The 22,474-nt window shown below is 43.4% G+C and overlaps 1 protein-coding gene across 1 annotated transcript in view; it reads right to left on the reverse strand.

The window, feature by feature from the left end:
• Nucleotides 1-21,993, reverse strand: part of LOC311105650 (ras GTPase-activating protein 2-like) — a 52,880-nt gene extending 30,887 nt beyond the window's left edge. Inside the window, exons 1-9 of the mRNA XM_084147863.1 lie at nt 21,862-21,993; nt 18,456-18,579; nt 14,604-14,707; nt 14,409-14,503; nt 11,544-11,620; nt 3,978-4,061; nt 3,762-3,834; nt 3,455-3,531; nt 2,538-2,639 (exon numbers count right to left, since the gene is read on the reverse strand). Of these exons, the coding sequence (XP_084003989.1) occupies nt 2,538-2,639; nt 3,455-3,531; nt 3,762-3,834; nt 3,978-4,061; nt 11,544-11,620; nt 14,409-14,503; nt 14,604-14,707; nt 18,456-18,579; nt 21,862-21,919 (794 nt within the window). The 5' untranslated portion in view covers nt 21,920-21,993. The remainder of the gene's footprint in view (nt 1-2,537; nt 2,640-3,454; nt 3,532-3,761; nt 3,835-3,977; nt 4,062-11,543; nt 11,621-14,408; nt 14,504-14,603; nt 14,708-18,455; nt 18,580-21,861) is intronic.
• Between the last annotated feature and the right edge of the window lie 481 nt (nt 21,994-22,474).

Consider the following 22,474-nt stretch of genomic DNA (forward strand, 5'->3'; position numbering starts at 1 on the left):
CACTCCCTCTACTGTCAATGCTGCCTGCTACATGGGTCATGAAATATGGGATGTTTTCAGCCATATAGTGCTTTTTCACTTTCAAATCATCACTACCCGGTTACTCAACCCTGCACCTTAGAGGCTGCTACCCTATGTACATAGACATGGAATCACTGGTCACATTAATAATGTTTACATACTGTTTTACTCATTTCATATGTGTATACTGTATTCTAGTAAATGCCACTCTGACATTCCTCATCCTAATATATATATATATTTCTAAAAATTGTCAGACTCCAGCCACCCTAGTCATAGACTGTTCTCTCTGCTACCGCACGGCAAGCGGTACAGGAGCGCCAAGTCTAGGTCCAATAGGCTTCTTAACAGCTTCTACCCCCAAGCCATAAGACTCCTGAACAGCTAATCATGGCTACCCGGACTATTAGCATTTTATTTTTTACTTAACACTTATTTTTCTTAAAAACTGCATTGTTGGTTAAAGGGCTTGTAAGTAAGCATTTCACTGTAAGGTCTACACCTGTTGTATTCGGCGCATTTGGCAAATAAAACTTGATTTGATTTTGATTCCATTCTTTTACTTTTAGATGTGTGTATTGTTGTGAATTGTTAGATACTACTGCACTGTTGGAGCTAGGAACTCAAGCATTTCGACTACATTTGCTAAATATGTGTATGTGACCAATAACATTTGATATGTTTAAGCTGTGTTTAAGCAGTGTGTAAATGAGCTTGGTGGGCCTGCATAGCCACCAACAGATGGAGCAGTTTTTACTGAGTTACATCAGGATTGAACTCTGCAGCTATGTTTGTCTCTAATCTGCTTGCACTGTAGTCATACTGCAGTACACAGACACACAGAGACTTGAGCTGAGCCTGTGTATTCTGGGACAGAGTCAATAGATCAGTATACATTTTGTTCAGCCGAGTTGTGGGTCTGTATGTTACAGCGTGCATGTAATGATCATCCCACCCTCTCACTACAGGAGAGATTGGGTGCTGCTGGCTCCATGCAAACTGACGCCCACACACTAGTCTCACGGCCCTCATGCAAAATGCATAGATCGGTATCTGCACAATTCCTTATCACCTAGATCCTCGCACACACACACACACACACACACACACTCTGTTTACAGAACACCGCCATCGCAGTGTTCAAAGCAGTCTGAGGACACAAAGGAAGCAACCGGTCCAAAAAGTTATCAGATATAGAGTTGCTAGACTGGGGGACAGGATCTGGCACAGGTTAATCTCCAGGTGCTACACACAGAATTTTCGAAAAAGAAACCACTGTTTAAAGCTGGTGGACCAAAACTGAAAGCAACTTTCGGCTTTGGTCTACCAGCTTCAAACAGCTGTAAAAACGATATTTTGGTACAATGATTCCCTACATGATTCAGTGCTTGTTTTCTCACAAATTGAAATTGAGCGAACAGTATCGAATTTTAGCAACCAGGAAATGACCGAGCGATTTCAACTAGATAACAAAGCCACAATGTCAGAAAAGTTTTCCCAGTTTGACAACAGATGCCGCTCCGGCGGGAGAAATCAATAGGATAATTTTACAGCCAATCCGTGCTGAGGAGTATTTCTGTCTGTAATCAAGCCCTTTTGTGGGGAAAAACTCATTCTGATTGGCTGGGCCTGGCTGCCAAGTGGGTTGGCCTATGCCCTCCAAGGCTGACCCATGGCTGCACCCCTGCCCAGTCATGTAAAATCCTAATTAATTTATTTCAATTGACTGATTTCCTTATATGAACTGTAACTAAGTAAAATCTTTAAAATTGTTGCATGTTGCATTTATATTTTTGATCAGTTTAATAATGAATAAGATTATATGGAAAGGGGGGGACCTGATCCAAGATCAGCAGTCCTCCTACTCATATTATTTCTGAGTATGGGCCCAGCTCTTTTTAAAATCCGTCCCACAATGTGAAGATCTGATCTAGCATCCACGGATCTACGCGGAAGGAAAGTCAGCACTGTGAGGGATGTGACGTCAGCGCGACGGATTCTGGTGGCTGATAAAACGAGGCGAGTAGCAGCGGAGTACGTAAGAGCCTCTGTGTCATTCCTGTCCTTTTCATCTGCTAATCAGTCCATTCGTTTCAGCTAGCTAGCTAGCGCTGCAGTCAGATTACATTCTTCAGGTTGAATGCAGCAGCAGCAGCAGGCGTGTGGCTGCATGCAGTGAGTGCACAACGTGTCCATGTGAGAGAAGTGTGTCAATGTCACCCGATTTCCCTAGCAGACTATGTGGCTCTGGTACAAAGTAGTGCACTATTATAAGGAATAGGGTGCCATTTCGAATGCAGTCAGTGTGTTTCCGAATACACGCACAGCAGTGTCTGAGTGTGTAGTTAGAAGCTAGAGCTGTGGGCTGCTATGGGCATGCAAATGCTACATGCACCTATGCATATTGGTGCATCGGTATGTGAAATCTCACGACTTAGCGTGAGTAACCTGGCGCGGAAGCACCAGGAAGAGAATGTGCGAGGTGAACCTGTGATGTGGTGTGTCACCGTTCTTACCAGGCCCTGTGAATGTGGTCATTTCGCAGGATCTTGACAGATACCCGCGTCTCCCCAAGGAAAACATCCTGCGCCAAATTCCCATTGTTCCACAAGTCAACTCTGCACAGGAACATACACACACAGAGAGAGCGAGAGAGAGCGAGAGAGCGAGAGCGAGAGAGAGAGAGAGAGAGCGAAAGAGAGCAAGAGATCAAAATAAACACTCAATCACACATACAAATTGAATGTGATATTTGCAAATACACCTTCAAAATCTACAAATAAGGGACCAATGCTCCTTCCCCTTCCAAACATACCACTTCACCATTGGCTGACTGATACACTCACAGAAAACACAACCACATATATATCTCAACACTTAACACAAGATACACTGAAGAGTTAGTCCTTACCTGTGTGAAGTATACAAATTGCAGTACACTTAAAAAGATACACATGCAAATAAAATCACCTCAAATCCAAACCTGAAAGTCATGCATGTGTGTTTACCTCTCTCGGCCCAGCCTAGTCTTACCCCACTGTAAACCCTGTGAGCTATGTAGCTAGGAGTCAGTCCGCTGTAAGTGACGCAAACAGAGACACAAACCCCACCATCTTTGCATTACACACTACACCTGTTGTGACTAACACAATCCAATCAAATCTGGTTTAATTCAAACATACTGAAAATCCTCTCCCGCCTACAGGAGGTATGGTGGTCTGTGTCAGTGTGGGGAAAAAACCAACCCACAAATGTTCTGTCAAAGGTTGGAAAGAAAATAGGAAAAAAAGAGAAGTAAAAGAAGTGAAGAGAAAAGAACAGGGAAAAAAGAGAAGAGGGAAGAAGAGAAGAGAGAAAACAAGAGACGAAAGATAAGAAGCAGAGAGGAAAGAAGAGGGAAAAGGAAGAGGAGAGTAAAGGGGAGATGACTCACTTGATCTCCAGCTTTTCAATGTCTTCCTCCTCTACTTGGAAATGAGACTTTTTTGTGTAACTGTTGGGCCTTGTGACCTGGGGACAACAACAAAACGGAATTTACATCAGTCTTCTCCAGCAAATACCAACTCGGATGACATGAACTGTCAAAATCAGCCAGACACCTAGGTTGCGTTGATTAAGGCACGCAACAGAAAATGGTTGACATTTTTTTTGAATGGAAAAGTCCTGGTAGTTTAGTCAGTTTTCTTCCATTTGGAAGAAAACTGAGATGACATGAGCTGCCAGATGTAAATTACGTTTACCTCAAAATAAAATGTTTCCTCAAACTGAGGGTCGCTGGTCTTCTTTTTCACCTTTGTTTTCTTCTGATCAGACCTAAGGAGACAGAAGAGTCCGAAATATACTCAAACCTTTCTCATGGGGGTCTATATGAAATAATGTAAAAAATGATATAATGCCTAAAATTGAAGTGAGCCCATAATCATGTTCCACTGCAGAGGACGGTAGTCTAGTCTTACCTGGCAGGCCCAACGAGCGAGACAGTAGCATACGGGTCACAGTTCTGTCCGCTGATCAGAGGCAAGCCCTGGCATTCTATTATCCTGGGGGAAACAAAAGTAACGGGAGATTGACCTTAGTGTTTCTCATATCAATTTACGGTGTTCTGACAATCTGACCTACCACTCACAATGTGCTACATAGATGAAATATGCATGCTACAAAAACTGTAAACATACACACAATAAACATTTTGTATATTCATTAAAAAGGGACATTTCAAAAATGTTCAACTTCCTATTCATCATCTCCAGCATCCCCCCAAAATGAACATGTGAAAATGGCGCGTTTCTATGTTTTATAGTAAAAAAGATAGAGGAAGATATGTTTCCAATGCATCATGTGATTTTAACCAGTTATGAGTAGGCATTGCCTACAAATGGTCTAATAATTGGTTGTTGATGTCATTGGAAACACTTATCTTCCTCAATCTTTTTTACTACAAAACATAGAAACATGCCATTTTCACATTCACTACATGACCAAAAGTATGTGGGCACCTGCTCATTCCAAAATCTGCTCACTCCAAAATCATGGGCATTAATATGGAGTTGGTCCCCACCTTTGCTGCTACAACAGCCTCCACTCTTCTGGGAAGGCTTTCCACTAGATGTTGGAACATTGCTGCAGGGACTTGCTTCCATTCAGCCCCACAAGAGCATTAGTGAGGTTGGGCACTGATGTTGGGCGATTAGGCCTGACTCGCAGTCGCCGATGGGGTTGAGGTCAGGGATCTGTGCAGGCCAGTCAAGTTCTTCCACACAGATCTCGACAAACAATTCCTGTATGGACCTCGCTTGGTGCACGGGGGCATTGTCATGCTGAAACAGGAAAGGGCCTTCCCCAAACTGTTGCCACAAAGTTGGAAGCACAGAATAATCTAGAATGTCATTGTATGCTGTAGCGTTAACATTCCTTTCATTGGAACTAAGGGGCCTAGCCCAAACCATGAAAAACAGCCCCAGACCATTATTCCTCCTCCACCAAACTTTACAGTTGGCACTATGCATTTGGGCAGGTAGCGTTCTCCTGGCATTCGCCAAACCCAGATTGGTCCGTCGGACTGCCAGATGGTGAAGCGTGATTCATCACTCCAGAGAAGGCGTTTCCACTGCTCCAGAGTCCAATGTCGGCGAGCTTTACACCACTCCAGCCGACGCTTGGCATTGTGCATTAGGCTTGTGTGCAGTTGCTCGGCCATGGAAACCCATTTCATGATGCTCCCGACGAACAGTTCTTGTGCTGACATTGCTTCCAGAGGCAGTTTGGAACTCGGTAGTGAGTGTTGCAACCGAGGACAGACGATTTTTACATGCTTCAGCACACGGGGGTCCCGTTCTGTGAGCTTGTGTGGCCTACCACTTCATGGCTGAGATGTTGCTCCTAGACGTTTCCACTTCACAATAACAGCACTGACAGTTGACCTGGGCAGCTCTAGCAGGGCAGAAATTAGACGAACTGACTTGTTGGAAAGGTGGCATCCTATGACGGTGTCACGTTGAAAGTCACTGAGCTCTTCAGTACGAGCCATTCCACTGCAAATGTTTGTCTATGGAGATTGCATGGCTGTTTGCTCGATTATATACTCTATCAGCAACAGGTGTGGCTGAAATAGCCGAATCCACTAATTTGAAGGCGTGTCCACATACTTTTGTATACAGTGCATTTGGAAAGTATTCAGACCCCTTGACTTTTTCCACATTTTGTTACGTTACAGCCTTATTCTAAAATGGATTCTACACACAATACCCCATAAAAACAAAGCGAAAACAGGCTTTTAGAAATTTTTGTAAATGTATTAAAAATACAAAAACTGAAATACCTTATTTGCATAAGTATTCAGACCCTTTTCTATGAGACTTGAAATTGAGCTCAGGTGCATCCTGTTTCCATTGCTCATCCTTGAGATGTTTCTACAACTTGGCGTCCACCTGTGGTAAATTCAATTGATTGGACATGATTTGGAAAGGCACACACACCGGTCTATATAAAGGTCCCACAGTTGACAGTGCATGTCAGAGCAAAAACCAAGCCGTGAGGTCGAAGGAATTGTCCGTAGAGCTCCGAGACAGGATTGTGTCGAGGCACAGATCTGGGGAAGGGTACCAAAAAATGTCTGCGGCATTGAAGGTTGTTGGTTAGGGAGGTGACCAAGAACCCGATGATCACTCTGACAGAGTTCCAGACTTCCTCTGTGGAGAATCTTCCAGAAGGACAACCATCTCTGCAGCACTCCACCAATCAGGCCTTTACGGTAGAGTGGCCAGACAGAAGCCACTCCTCAGTAAAAGGCACATGACAGCCCGCTTGGAGTTTGTCAAAAGGCACCTAAAGACTCTAAGACCATGAGAAACAAGAATCTCTGGTCTGATGAAACCAAGATTGAACTATTTGGCCTGAATGCCAAGCGTCACGTCTGGAGGAAACCTGGCACCATCCCTACGGTGAAGTATGGTGGTGGCAGCATCATGCTGTGGGGATGTTTTTCAGCGGCAGGGACTGGGAGACTAGTCAGGATCGAGGGAAAGATGAACGGAGCAAAGTACAGAGAGATGCTTGATGAAAACCTGCTCCAGAGCGCTCAGGACCTCAGACTGGGAGGTTCATCTTCCAACAGGACAACGACCCTAAGCACACAGCCAAGACAACGCAGGAGCTGCTTCGGGACAAGTCTCTGAATGTCCTTGAGTGGCCCAGCCAGACCCCGGACTTGAACCCGATCGAACATCACTGGAGAGACCTGAAAATAGCTGTGCTGAGACGCTCCACATCCAACTTGACAGAGCTTGAGAGGATCTGCAGAGCAGAATGGGAGAAACTCCCCAAATACAGGTGTGCCAAGCTTGTTGCGTCATACCCAAGAAGACTCAAGGCTGTAATCGCTGCCAAAGGTGCTTCAACAAAGTACTGAGTAAAGGGTCTGAAAACGTATGTAAATGTGATATATATATATATATATATATATATACACATACATACACATATACAGTGGGGAGAACAAGTATTTCATACACTGCCGATTTTGCAGGTTTTCCTACTTACAAAGCATATAGAGGTCTGTAATTTTTATCATAGGTACACTTCAACTGTGAGAGACGGAATCTAAAATTCCAGAAAATCACATTGTATGATTTTTAAGTAATTAATTTGCATTTTATTGCATGACATAAGTATTTGATCACCTACCAACCAGTAAGAATTCCGTCTCTCACAGACCTGTTAGTTTTTCTTTAAGAAGCCCTCCTGTTCTCCACTCATTACCTGTATTAACTGCACCCGTTTGAACTTGTTACCTGTATAAAAGAGACCTGTCCACACACTCAATCAAACAGACTCCAACCTCTCCACAATGGCCAAGACCAGAGAGCTGTGTAAGGACATCAGGGATAAAATTGTAGACCTGCACAAGGCTGGGATGGGCTACGGGACAATAGGCAAGCAGCTTGGTGAGAAGGCAACAACTGTTGGCACAATTATTAGAAAATGGAAGAAGTTCAAGATGACGGTCAATCATCCTCAGTCTGGGGCTCCATGCAAGATCTCACCTCGTGGGGCATCAATGATCATGAGGAAGGTGAGGGATCAGCCCAGAACTACACGGCAGGACCTGGTCAATGACCTGAAGAGAGCTGGGACCACAGTCTCAAAGAAAACCATTAGTATCACACTACGCCGTCATGGATTAAAATCCTGCAGCGCATGCAAGGTCCCCCTGCTCAAGCCAGCGCATGTCCAGGCCCGTCTGAAGCTTGCCAATGACCATCTGGATGATCCAGAGGAGGAATGGGAGAAGGTCATGTGGTCTGATGAGACAAAAATATAGCTTTTTGGTCTAAACTCCACTCGCCGTGTTTGGAGGAAGAAGAAGGATGAGTACAACCCCAAGAACACCATCCCAACCGTGAAGCATGGAGGTGGAAACATCATTCTCTGGGGATGCTTTTCTGCAAAGGGGACAGGACGACTGCACCGTATTGAGGGGAGGATGGATGGGGCCATGTATCGCGAGATCTTGGCCAACAACCTCCTTCCCTCAGTAAGAGCATTGAAGATGGGTCATGGCTGGGTCTTCCAGCATGACAACGACCCAAAACACACAGCCAGGGCAACTAAGGAGTGGCTCCGTAAGAAGCATCTCAAGGTCATGTAGTGGCCTAGCCAGGACCCAAAACACACAGCCAGGGCAACTAAGGAGTGGCTCCGAAAGAAGCATCTCAAGGTCATGTAGTGGCCTAGCCAGTGTCCAGACCTGAACCCAATAGAAAATCTTTGGAGGGAGCTGAAAGTCCGTATTGCCCAGCGACAGCCCCGAAACCTGAAGGATCTGGAGAATGTCTGTATGGAGGAGTGGGCCAAAATCCCTGCTGCAGTGTGAAACGTATGATCTCTGTAATTGCAAACAAAGGTTTCTGTACCAAATATTAAGTTCTGCTTTTCTGATGTATCAAATACTTATGTCATGCAATAAAATGCAACTTAATTACTTAAAAATCATACAATGTGATTTTCTGGATTTTTAGATTCCGTCTCTCGCAGTTGAAGTGTACCTATAATAAAAATGACAGACCTCTACATGCTTTGTAAGTAGGAAAACCTGCAAAATCGGCAGTGTATCAAATACTTGTTCTCCCCACTGTATGTATGTATGTATGTACAGTGGGGAAAAAAAGTATTTAGTCAGCCACCAATTGTGCAAGTTCTCCCACTTAAAAAGATGAGAGAGGCCTGTAATTTTCATCATAGGTACACGTCAACTATGACAGACACATTTAGAAAACAAAATCCAGAAAATCACATTGTAGGATTTTTTATGAATTTATTTGCAAATTATGGTGGAAAATAAGTATTTGGTCACCTACAAACAAGCAAGATTTCTGGCTCTCACAGACCTGTAACTTCTTCTTTAAGAGGCTCCTCTGTCCTCCACTCGTTACCTGTATTAATGGCACCTGTTTGAACTTGTTATCAGTATAAAAGACACCTGTCCACAACCTCAAACAGTCACACTCCAAACTCCACTGTGGCCAAGACCAAAGAGCTGTCAAAGGACACCAGAAACAAAATTGTAGACCTGCAACAGGCTGGGAAGACTGAATCTGCAATAGGTAAGCAGCTTGGTTTGAAGAAATCAACTGTGGGAGCAATTATTAGGAAATGGAAGACATACAAGACCACTGATAATCTCCCTCGATCTGAGGCTCCACGCAAGATCTCACCCCGTGGGGTCAAAATGATCACAAGAACGGTGAGCAAAAATCCCAGAACCACACAGGGGGACCTAGTGAATGACCTGCAGAGAGCTGGGACCAAAGTAACAAAGCCTACCATCAGTAACACACTACGCCGCCAGGGACTCAAATCCTGCTGTGCCAGACGTGTCCCCCTGCTTTAGCCAGTACATGTCCAGGCCCGTCTGAAGTGTGCTAGAGTGCATTTGGATGATCCAGAAGAGGATTGGGAGAATGTCATATGGTCAGATGAAACCAAAATAGAACTTTTTGGTAAAAACTCAACTCGTCGTGTTTGGAGGACAAAGAATTCTGAGTTGCATCCAAAGAACACCATACCTACTGTGAAGCATGGGGGTGGAAACATCATGCTTTGGGGCTGTTTTTCTGCAAAGGGACCAGGACGACTGATCCGTGTAAAGGAAAGAATGAATGGGGCCATGTATCGTGAATTTTTAAGTGAAAACCTCCTTCCATCAGCAAGGGCATTGAAGATGAAACGTGGCTGGGTCTTTCAGCATGACAATGATCCCAAACACACCGCCCGGGCAACGAAGGAGTGGCTTCGTAAGAAGCATTTCAAGGTCCCGGAGTGGCCTAGCCAGTCTCCAGATCTCAACCCCATAGAAAATCTTTGGAGGGAGTTGAAAGTCCGTGTTGCCCAGCGACAGCCCCAAAACATCACTGCTCTAGAGGAGATCTGCATGGAGGAATGGGCCAAAATACCAGCAACAGTGTGTGAAAACCTTGTGAAGACTTACAGAAAACGTTTGACCTGTGTCATTGCCAACAAAGGGTATATAACAAAGTATTGAGAAACTTTTGTTATTGACCAAATACTTATTTTCCACCATAATTTGCAAATAAATTCATTAAAAATCCTACAATGTGATTTTCTGGATTATTTTTTCTCATTTTGTCTGTCATAGTTGACGTGTACCTATGATGAAAATTACAGGCCTCTCTCATCTTTTTAAGTGGGAGAACTTGCACAATTGGTGGCTGACTAAATACTTTTTTTCCCCACTGTATGTATGTATGTATGTATGTATGTATGTATGTATATATTTGTAAACATTTCTAAAAACCTGTTTTTGCTTTGTCATTATGGGGTATTGTTTAGATTGATGAGGGAAAAAAAACAATGTAATTAATTTTAGAATAAGGCTGTAACGTAGCAAAATGTGGAAAAAGTCTGAATACTTTCCGAATGCACTGCATGTTGATGTTTGGGTGGTGCTGGAGATGTTAAGTTGTCAAGTTATCCCTATCATTTCCTATTGTTAAAGTAAGGCTAGTACACTTTTACAACATGTCTCCAACTGACAAAACAAATCTCGATTGAGGGGTAGCAGCACATCCTGAGTGGGCAGATCAGATTACCTAGCCGCTGTTCTGGCAAACACTAGACAGGATGCAATGCAAATTAGTAGTACAGGACGCAACCAAAATTGTGAATGAATGAACAAAATCAGCCAACTGTCAGAGAAGAGACAGGTTGAAAGTGTAGGCATGGTTTGTCTAGGGCGTCATGACGATATTTCCTAACCACTCACTCAGCCGTGGGACTAATAAACAGCTATCTATGATGCTGTATGCTGTAAGAATGACGTCGCCATTGCCCAGTCAGTGTGTGTGCATGTGTAGCTGTGACACAGACAACGACAGTGCACCAAGTGACGCCAGTGCGTGTGTGTCCTCCTTAGGGTTGCAAAGGGAGGGTATATTACTGTAAACTTTCTAAGTTTACCAGTAAACTACCAGAATTTTGTTAACTTTCAAGTTTTGGGGGGGAATATTATAAAATGACATTTAGTGGCGTTTTTGGGTACTTCAGATTATCACAGGTGTCTATCTCTGGCCCTGTGTGGCCTTATTACATGTAAAATAATTAAATAATAAACAAAAACATTTGAATGACATACTTGTAAAACATTATCCTAAATAAACCATAACCTTTAATAGCATTGGTGTTTAACGAGGGTTTCAGCATGAGATATCCTTTATATTATATTTTACACACTTATTTCACTATGTCAATATGTATTTGTTTAGTCAATATTTTGCCGTCAAACTGGTGGCAGTTGTGAAAAAAGTCAAAAGCTGGAAGAGCTGCAGAGTTCTTTGAAAATAATGCCATTGTTGATTAGATGCTTCTTTCATTAATTAGGCAATTTTCTCTTGAACCATATGGTCTATCCATTAGACACTCATGGACACACACGGAGTGTACAAAACATTAAGAACACCTTCCTAATATTGAGTTGCGCAAATCTGACCCTGGATCAGTATACTCACCGGACCAGTAGCTGCTGGCACATGGAGCCGTTCTCAATGATCAGTTCATTCAGACGCATCTCCAGGTGGACCTTTCCCTGAGAGGAGAAATGACATCAGAGCATACTGACAGTCAACAGGATTTATTTAGTGTTTCTCCTATCAACATTGGTGGTATATGCCAGACCCTATGCAAATGAGTACTGTAGGAGAACAAAAGGAGAGTAAGTGCGTCCCATTCATTCATTCACTCACATAGGGAGAGGTACAGGTAGCACACAATATTTTGTAAGTCAAAGTTATCGAATGACTCAAATTAATCTATTATATTAATCTATTCACAAGACATTCTAAATGAGCCATGGCTGCTGTAACAAGGGTCCTAGAAAAGAGAGGCACGTTTATAATTGACTTTTAGAGGTTAGATTACATTCATAGAGTAGCCTACTCTATGAATGAGTTAAAAGTTAATTCTAAAGTGGTGGATATGAGTAAGAGAAGGTCCTCTAACCTCCCCAGTATTTCTCTATGGTGGCTTCAGGTTAGTAGTGGTTGTGTGTGCATCAGGGTGTGCGATAAAGGCACAGCTAGCTGTCATGTGAACCAACGCTCAAAGTCTATCAGGTCGGATGTGGTGAAGGCTGCTGCCTCACCTTCGGAAGTGTCAGAGGGAGGCAGAGACAGAAAAAAATAAACAAAATACATTACGAGTTGAGCTCAGATAGTGATTGTTGTCGCTAACGGAAGATAAGCCTTGGCCGACATGGTGAGAATTACCCTGGCATGCCTGCTGGGCTGAGCGAATGTCACCAGGGTTGTGCTCATTAGACACCAAACGAAGGAAAATGGACTGTAACAGGGAGGAACTACCTGGACTAAGAGCACTCGTTTTCATTTTCTGCTGCAAAGCGTTTTTCGTTGCGTGCCCTTATGAAAGCAACAGAGCTCACTGGCACTCACCTTTAAAACATGTCTTGGCCTGTATTGTACTATCAGGTTCACGTACAAGTAGCCACTTGGCACAGATCTAGGAACAGATTACCCTCCCCAAGCCCTAACCTTAAGAATTAGGCCGGAAAAACCCTAAAACAGTCAACTTCAAAAAGGGCAACTTCAACATATTCCAATCTGTACCATCAACAACCGCATAGGAGATACCACCTCTAACCCACTCCTGCTCTTCTCAGCCTATTGCACTCACAGTTGCTGCATCAATTTTAACCCCTTTCTCAGAGAGAACCCCAGTACACACACACACCGCAGTCCATCACTGATGTAACAAGACTTAGAACACCTACTTCGGAGTGAGTCACTGTAGCAAACACTCCTCACAATAGCCTAGACTAGGGCCACTCTGCTACAATTGTTTTCACATGACAACATTGTGCAATGTGACTGCGGCGGGAGGCAACAACCTTGGGATTCTGCAAAGAGAGAGAGAGAGAAAGAGATTCTTAAAGCCATATGAAAGGCCATGCATCTGCAGAGAGGTAGAGGTAGAGAGAGAAGTAGAGAGAGAGAGAGAGAGAGAATGAGAGAGACAGGGGAGAGCGTGGGAGGATACACTTCCTTAGACACTGTAAAAGGAGCCCTTTGAACGGCGGGTTTGCAACAGTAGATTAAATAAACAAAAAACTGCTGTGCGTTGTGAAATACCTAGAGACGACGAGCACCGTGTGTTTACAGTGAGATGAACGAGACTGGAACCAGAAACATTAGGTTCTACCCATGTCCATCTCCCCCACACATCTCTCTGAATGGGGAGCTTGTAAGCAGCATAGTTAGTTTCAAATCAAATACGGCTGCTCTCTTCGTAGAGGATTTAGCCTAGCTAACAGTGTCCTCGTCTGGTGTTGCCCAATTGACACTACGCCCACCGCACACAAACAGCCAACTCAGTGTCCTTCCGTTCTTCCTGGACTCAAGCTGTGTCTCTAGTTGAGAGGCAGCCCTGGTCATCTTCAGAGTGAGTCAGTGTAGCAAAACACTCCTCAGAATAGCCCAGACTAGGGCACCCCTAGACATGAAATGCTACAACTGTGGAGTGAAATGGGGTTAAATGGAGCTGTCCTACACTGCTTACTGTGAGTGGGTAACATGTCTGTGGGCTTAGCTCAGTTCAGGATGGTGTGGCAGTAGGACACTGGGTTATTTCAGCCCGTTCTCCGACAGATTTCAGTGTCCTAAAATCTGCTCATCACTCAAGAACAAAACGGCCACCACCAGGTTAAATGTTAAGGACACCATTATGTAACCGAGAGGCATCTGACCATAGCTTTTCAGCCCGGGCAGACGCTTAAAGATTGACTCGATATGAGGCTATTTTAGTGTAAGAAGACCAGCAAATGGATACATCTTGGAGAGCGGAAGTCCTCTTTTTTTCCAGTTTTTCCTTATTCCCCCTCCCCATTCTCACTTGAGCCAGAAGTCCTGACATCAGAAAAACAGCAGAGCTCCTGGTTCTTTCTCAATTTTATAAAAAGTGCATCCCCTCCTCACTGAACTGACCAGGTGAAAGTGTGAGCTTCCACCATATTGTTTTCACCAGTCATTTCCAATCAGTGCAGATGAAGAGGAGGAGATGAGGTGAGAACAGATTTTTTAATCAATTGAGCTAGAGCCTCAGTGAATCAGCCCGGTTGCCAAGCCTCTCAGCATAGAGAAAATACAACAACAGGATGTGAGGAGGAGGTGTCTGCTGCAGAGACAGTTGGACCAAGCCAAATGTCTGACTGGTGACTAACCAGAATCAATACTATTGGACAGCCTTATGGTGGCGGAATGACCACCTACAGGAACTAGCACATTGACTAGAAGGTGAACCTTTCTCCCCAGACCAACTGGGTACACATAAAGATGTCTGAACACCGTCTGACTGATACCCACCTGGACTTCAGAGTTAGGGTCCACGGGCTGCAGTCCGAACCAGTGCTCCTTCCCACTGAATTTACACAGTTCCTCCTTCCGGATGGACACTTTCCCTGAAACCACACATGGACAGACAGACAGAAGTCAACATACTTGGAAATCATCCAGCTGAAAGCATAGTGTAACTGTGTGTGTGTGTCAGTCCCTACTCACCGACAGGCAGGTCCCTTTGAAAAACACCCTTGGCGAATACGTAGAAGGACAAACACTGAAATGGTCGTGGGATCTCAAAGTAGAAGTCCTCGCTGTAGAAAGGGCTGGAAAACAACCACACAGGAAGTCGTTTTAGTGAAGACATCTTAGGCTACGTTCAGAGAACATGCTAACCTGTGGAAAGGGAACATTTACTGAAAACTTGGTTGGCTTTTGATTGGGAAGGGTTTATGACTGATTAGCCTGATTCCAGAACTGTTTATGCAGTCTTGCCAAACAACTCATATGACAAGGAGTTGGCAAGACAAACAGATCTGGAACCAGGCTACAATTGGAAGGGCAGAAGACAACACAAACCAAGGCCTTATCCATAGACCGCCCTCCATCAGCAATCATTAAACAGCAGGTGTTAAATATAGCCTAGCGCTGTGGTGGCAAGGCCTCCTCGGACTGACTGGCTGACTGACCAGCATACAAGTGGCTTGGAAGAGCAGGCAGAGAGAGAGAGGGTGCCAAGCAGCTGTACCATCCAGCTCTGACCGGGGTCATTTGAGTTCAGTACAAGGCATGGGTCGACAGGAGAGAATGTTTTGAAAAGGAGCTGGTGCAACCTAACCTTGTCCAATTAGATTTTATTTTTTCCATTGGGTTAAGTGTCTCGCTAGCAGTCCTGAGCCCAATCTTAACTGCTTAAAAATCTATTCTCTCCTCCCCATCACTTTCACAGATGGGAAAAGAGTTGCAAGGTAAAAACAATATGGTGGAAGCGCATCACTAGGCTGGCTTCACCAGGTCAGTTCTTTCAGATCAGTACAATGAAGTAGGAGGCGAGGACAGATGTTTTTAGACAATTGAGAAAGAGCCCTTCTGAGCCTAACAGACAGTTACATACTTGCCACTTATTAATCTTTTCCAAGAAAATACAATTATAGTAAAACATAATTTTAAGACCCTTGCTCCCTTCGGTCTCAATGTAGACTTTGATCTGAAGCCATTCTTGTGATTTTGCTATTGTGCGTGTCCTTTGGCACTATATAAACTAGTGACCCGCAGTGTTTGTCATTATACCATGATGAAGACAGCTTGTCTGTGGAAACATTGGTTATTAAGTTATTAAATGATTGCATCTGAGCTCCTAGAGTGTGCAGCTCTCCATAACTGCACATAGTTACTAGCCTGTTACATGGTTATTATGCTACATTGTTACTTTGGTAGTTACCTTGGTACGAGGCCTATTTTATGTCAAGATTGGCTGTTGGCTACACCATTATGCAGCCTTCTCAAAACAGTAGAAGCTAAGCAGGTTTAAGCGTGGCTAGCAGGTGTATGAAAACCAGTATGAAAACAGGACAACTGACAGGTTTTTTGTTCCATTATCTTAAAAGTCAAGAAACAGTGCTAATAACATTATGATCTGTTCAAAAAAGCAGTGTTCAAGTATGGCTACCCTCTATGCAGTACTGCATGGTTGGTGAAATGTGTTGCCTGTCACTTCCACAGTGAGGGTTTGGCAACACTTCCAGGCCGCAGACACCCACGCGTCCTCCAGTTTGTGCACATAATAACATGGAATTACGCACTTGTAGCCTCCACACACACACACACACACAGTACCTCCTCTTTCGATCTCCCGTTCCCTCCCTCTCAGACAGAACACAGGTGTAAGCATTAGTCCAAACAGTTAGATTTTTTTTATTTCTTTTGAAAAACCTATTGAACAAATTCAGGTAGGTCTCTCCCCGTTTCTCCCCAATCTTTTGCTATTGTCTTCAATAGTTCACTTTTGATACAGTCCCAAATGTTTTGCATTTCAGCAATCAAGATATAGAACTTTCAAAATGCAGAGAGTGTCACAGTATCATCATACTGTGCCACTTTCTGTATTTTGAAAGTTCTATATAGTTTTGGAGTTGTATTTTCCTTTAACCTCCCCATAAATAGTGTAATGTTGTACCGGTATAGCCACTCTACTACAATTGTTTTCACATATGACAACGTGACAGTGGCGGGAGGCAACAACCTTGAGATTCTCTGCAGAGAGAGGGAGAAAGAGAGAGACAGGGGAGAGCGTTGGAGGACACACTTCCTTAGACACTGTAAAAGGAGCCCTTTGAACGGCGGGTTTGGAGCGGTAGAGAAAAATAACCGCTGTGCTTTGTGAAATACCTAGAGAAGACGAGCACTGTGTGTTTACAGTGAGATGAACGAGACTGGAAGTAGAAACATTAGGTTCTACCCATGTCCATCTCCCCCACACAGCTCTCTGAATCCGGAGCTTGTAAGCAGCATAGTTAGTTTCAAATCCAATATGGCTGCTCTTTTCGTAGAGGATTTAGCTCAGCTAACAGTGTCCTCGTCTGGTGTTGCCCAACTGACACTACGCCCACAACTCAGCTCCGTGTCCTTCTGTTCTTCCTGGACTCAAGCTGCGCCTCTAGTTGGGCAGTCCTGGTCGTCTCCAGGTTACAATAAACATATAGGCTAAAGGGTTACGTTTTCAAATGGTGTTACATGACACCTCCACATCGATCATGAAGAACACATTTCAACATTAGGAGAGATGGTAAGGAAAGGATACTGTTATGTCATGCCTGATGACATCTGACACAAAATGATCAATGCAAAAAGATCTGGGCCCTGCAGGAAGAGGATGTTACACATCATATGATATCACCTCATGTCAGCAACCATGGTAGTATTGCAATATAGGCTAGGCTAACATGACAAGAGCAATGTCTTCACTGCGCTGTTCTTGCATGGGGTGATGTGAGGTACTTTTGAACATACAGTGCATTCGGAAAGTATTCAGACCCCTTGACCTTTTCCACATTTTGTTACGTTACTGACGTATTCTAAAATTGATTAAATAAATAAAACTCCTCGTCAATCTACACACAATACCCCATAATGACAAAGCGAGAACAGGTTTTTAGAAATCTTTGCAAATGTATTAAAAATTAAAAACATAAATACCTTATTTACATAAGTATTCAGACCCTTTGCTATGAGACTCGAAATTGAGCTCAGGTGCAACCTGTATCCATTGATCCTCCTTGAGATGCTTCTACAACTTGATTGGGGTCAACCTGTGGTCAATTCAATTGATTGGACATGATTTGGAAAGGCACACACCTGTCTATATAAGGTCCCACAGTTGACAGTGCATGTCAGAGCAAAAACCAAGCCATGAGGTCGAAGGAATTGTCTGTATAGCTCCGAGACAGGATTGTGTCGGGGCACAGATCTGGGGAATGGTACCAAAAAATGTCTGCAGCATTGAAGGTCCCCAAGAACACAGTGGCCTTCATCATTCTTAATTGGAAGAAGTTTGGAACCACCAAAACTCTTCCTGGAGCTGGCCGCCTGGCCAAAAAGAGCAATCGGGGGAGAAGGGCCAAGGTCAGGGAGGTGACCAAGAACCCGATGGTCACTGACAGAATACTTTCCGAGTGCACTGTATGAAGGTAGCCTACATGTGCCCATTTTTAAGGTGATCACTAGATGGCCATGCTACAAAGAACCAAATTGGCTAGATTATTGGGACTGATAAGCATGTACATGAATGGTTTATTCAGGCCTAGGTCCTAAGGGTTAGGCCTAAGGTTAAGGGTTAAAATCAGATTTTATGTAGCAAGGCCAGATAGTGACTACCTTCAGTCTGAGGATGATAATGCAGGGAGATTGTGGCTCAGTTGGTATAGCATTGCCATAGCAACGCCAGGGTTGTGGGTTTGATCCCTGGGCCACCCATACATAAAATGTATGCACACGGCTGTGACGCTTTGGATAAAAGCATCTGCTAAATGGCATAGGCTGTATAATATTATAATACTACTACTACACTGTTGTTACCTGAGGCTTTTGTCAAACACCTTGGTCCGGAACACCTCCTCCTGGTCCAGGCTGATGGTGCAGAAGGTGCAGAGGTCCCGCTGTCGGTTGGGCCCCGAACACGGACCCAGGTTCTTGCCTTCACCTGCAGGATAGGGAGGAGAGAGTCAGAGAGGCAGGTGGTGCTAACGTGCAAAAATAGACTTCAGTCAAATAATTGCCAAGGTCTCTTTTCTATTGACCTGCTGTTACTATGGTTGATAATACTAATGTGAACATTTAAAATCAGCGCTGTTCAATTCCGGTCCTGGAAGGCCTAAACACTTCTGGATTTTGTTTTTCTACTTGGTAGTTCATTGCACTCACCTGGTGTTCCAGGTCTGAAATAGTCCCTTATTAGGAGATTATGAAAACCAGAAGTGTTTTCGTCCCTCCAGGACCAACATTGAACAGCCCTGATTTAAATAATAAAAACAGTTCAGTTAGGCCTTCTTTGAAGATTTGTTTTCATTTTGACAACTTCATGATGTGGCATGTAGGGGCCTAGTAATTTCATTTATGTATTTAGCCAGAATACAGAGGATAGTTCACTCAGTAACACTTGCCACTGTTTTCCAGGGAGTCCTGGGGTCCATAAAATCGATTGTGTCAGTGACAGTGAGCATGGTTGGGGTGGCAAGGAGCGGGGCGCACAGGGCAGATGTGGCCTAAATTGAGTTGAGCATAACGTAAGATGTGGTCAAAGATACAGCGCATCAGCTTCCTCCCAGCATGCTCCTGGCTCTGACAGTGGTGCGCTGATTCACAAATGTGAAACAACTCGGAAATCTCCAGCCAGGTAAACTGCTTGCACCTGGATCAGCAGCACAGCAGCGAATGCCCTCTAAAATATTGATATACTACTGCACACTACCTGTAATAGAGCAGTCTGTCTACATCTGCTATATGGAGCACTACCAGGTTCATGTTTGCATGAATTTACAATTAACACTGTACTTTCATTCAACCCCAAAAATACTATGACATACATAAAATAAATAAATATTAGCCTCTCTCTCACAACTTTCATTCAGTCCCAATGTGTGAAGTTGTGAACCACATGATTATTCAGTGTGAAGTGGTTGAGAGCGGTCTAAATTGGTCCGAGAGGGAGGGATATGTAAGGGTGAGCAAACTTGAATGGGGAAAAGCCAGTCGGGGATCAGGCTCTTTAAAGGTCTATTAATATGTCTAATCCCAGAAAAGGGCTGTGAAAACCTACAGCAGAGCCCTGAGCTGCCACTAAACCCTGGTGAGCCTGACCTGCAGGGGAGTTCAAGCCCTCACTAAGCCCATCCTCCTCCACGCCACCTCACAAGAAAAAGCACTGGTCGCCGTGGAAACACAGAGGCAAGAGGTCAAAGAGCAAACGTCACGCTACTACAAACTTCTCTGTTTGTACTGAATAGACTACAACTTCCATTGACAATTTTTCGTTTAAGACATAAAGAGAAACCCCAAGAGGAAGAAGAAAGGTTTCGTAAGATTGCAAACAGTTCCTCAATTTTTTTTAATCTTGCTTCCTGGGTGCTCATCAATGCATGGTAGTGAAACTGCCATTTGTTTTGCAGCCGACGTGTGTGCACGAGTGCATAATGCGTTCATTTATTTTGTTTATTTGCACGTGTATGATGACTTTGTGCTGGTGTGCATGTCAATGTGTGTGCTTGTTTGTACACACATGATAGCATCTGCAGAAGTGAGCATCAGAGCCAGAGAGAGGGGGAGGAGTACTGGTAGAGTAGTGATACAGTAGTCTATAACCAAGGGCTTCTCATGATACAATTACTACAATTAGCCCTTTTTATTTTCCAAGTGAAAACACTGATCAAAAGAGGAGTCCCATCTTTCAGACCATTGAGAACCTGACATGTTTGCAAAATTCATACTTTACTAGACTTCCTGATATCAAGACAGGTTTATGTATGCAATGCTTAGTGTGTTGTTTTCTCATTTTGCAGTAGATGGACAATGTGAATGGTCTTGTTCTCTCTCACACAGCTACCCTTACAAAGCTGACAGTATTGTTTGTGTGCCAGTAACATTCCATCAAAAGATCCTGTTGCGGTACTGTGCTCATTCAAAACGAACAAACTGCCTGCATGAAAGCCAGGTGCATGTTTATGAACTCAAGCTAATTCTTTATCAAATGGACTTTGACAAAGTTACTTAAATATCTGCCTATAGGCTAGCTGTTAATCATTGACGTAAGTCATGAAATTACATCCTTTACAGAGGATAATGATGGATGACCATGTGGAATTGTGTTTAGGACCTCAAGTCTCTTAATTGCAACAAAAATGCATGCACCCGACTTTCATGGGAAAGAAGCCATTTCAGTAATCCACCTGTCCTTATGATTTTATTTTTGAGGGCCACACAGAGCTCAAATAATGTATTATGGAACTTTTATTAATTCCATTGCAATTCATGTTATTTTCCTGCTCAAAGAATGATGGACAAGGATAAGGATATTTGTGACCAAATATATCCTGAAAGTGTAAAAGTTCCACTCAAATAAGAATACCTTGTATTCATGATCTTTGATGAAATTAATCATGTTTTAAATTCTGGGTAAATTCATGATTTTTTCTTAGAAATATGAAAGCAACGAAAACCAGCAATTAGCTAACCCTGCTGGAGAAGGGTATGGTTTAAAATTCCAAAATAATTTATCAAGTGATGACTAATCTGGAATAGTGTAATATCGTCTGCTAAATGACTAAAATGTAAATGTAAATCGAAACTAGTTAGCTGTTTCAACACAATTAATTTCAGCAGCTAACCAACACACGGAGACAACTTCCTGCCACGAGCGTTTCGCAAGATGAGAACAGAGACGCAAGGTAACTAACTAGCTATGAATTACACATTCTGATTCGATGCTATCTAGGTAAGATAAGATACATTGAAACAAATTATCTGTATAGGGAGTGGCACAATTTCACTGAAAACACATTACGTTTGCTAGTAAGATAGACAGCTAGCTTAGCTACGTAGCTAACTAGCGCGAGCCAGCTAACACAGCTAGCCAGTTCTAGTTAATGTGTTTTGATGTGTGTGTGGATAGCTAGCCACTGACTGTACTAGCTAGCTAGCCCGTCTTTGCCTATGTTTTTGTCAGGAGCTAGCCTAGCTGTATTAAAGCTGACGTCGGATGAGGAACTGATTAAAATAAATCGCTACATTGTGACAGTGTTTTCTGAAAATATAAAACAAGTTTGATTGGGCCCGGGCAACATTCATTCACAACAATGTCTCAATCTATCTTCATGAGCTGGCTGTGTTGATCGTACCGCGCCCCTTTTTTCTCTCACGTCGTTTACTTTTTGTTAGCCCCCCCTCAATTGAAGAATGCCGATACAATAAAGACATTGTTCGCACTTACATATCTTTCCCCGCAGGCTTTGTAAAATCCGAATTCTCGTGTCGTCTTCTTCCGCCATGGTCCGACTTGACTGTGTATCTGTAGCTACAGTAGTACATTCAACGCTTAGCTATCATATCCGTTTATGAATGCAAGCGAAGGGCCAACCTACTGCAGCGTCACTACGAGCGCTATTGGCCGTACGCTGACATTAGACTAGCTGGAGAGACTTGTGTGAATAGTCTTCACTGCACGGGCTCTCACAGTTTGTAAAACAAACGGAAGCTCTGTTCAGGATTTACAAAAAAAAGTATAAAAGATGAGAGGATGCTCCTCTTTCCCACCTCTCTCTGATGCTAATATTTTGGTACCCGACATCCGGACACACAGAGCTTGCACAGACAATACATTTACATTTACGTCATTTAGCAGACGCTCTTATCCAGAGCGACTTACATGAGCAATTAGGGTTAAGTGCCTTGTTCAAGGGCACATCGACAGATGTTTCACCTAGTCGAATATTTTAACTTCTATGCTTGCACTAGGAGCATATCTTGATATTTTGTTATTTGAAAGTTAACAATGTTCAGGTCTACTGCTGATCTAGTTTTGTATAGTCAGATTGTGTTTTTTT

Source organism: Coregonus lavaretus (genome assembly GCF_964263955.1).
Source record: "Coregonus lavaretus genome assembly, chromosome: 30".
NCBI classification, from domain to species: domain Eukaryota; kingdom Metazoa; phylum Chordata; class Actinopteri; order Salmoniformes; family Salmonidae; genus Coregonus; species Coregonus lavaretus.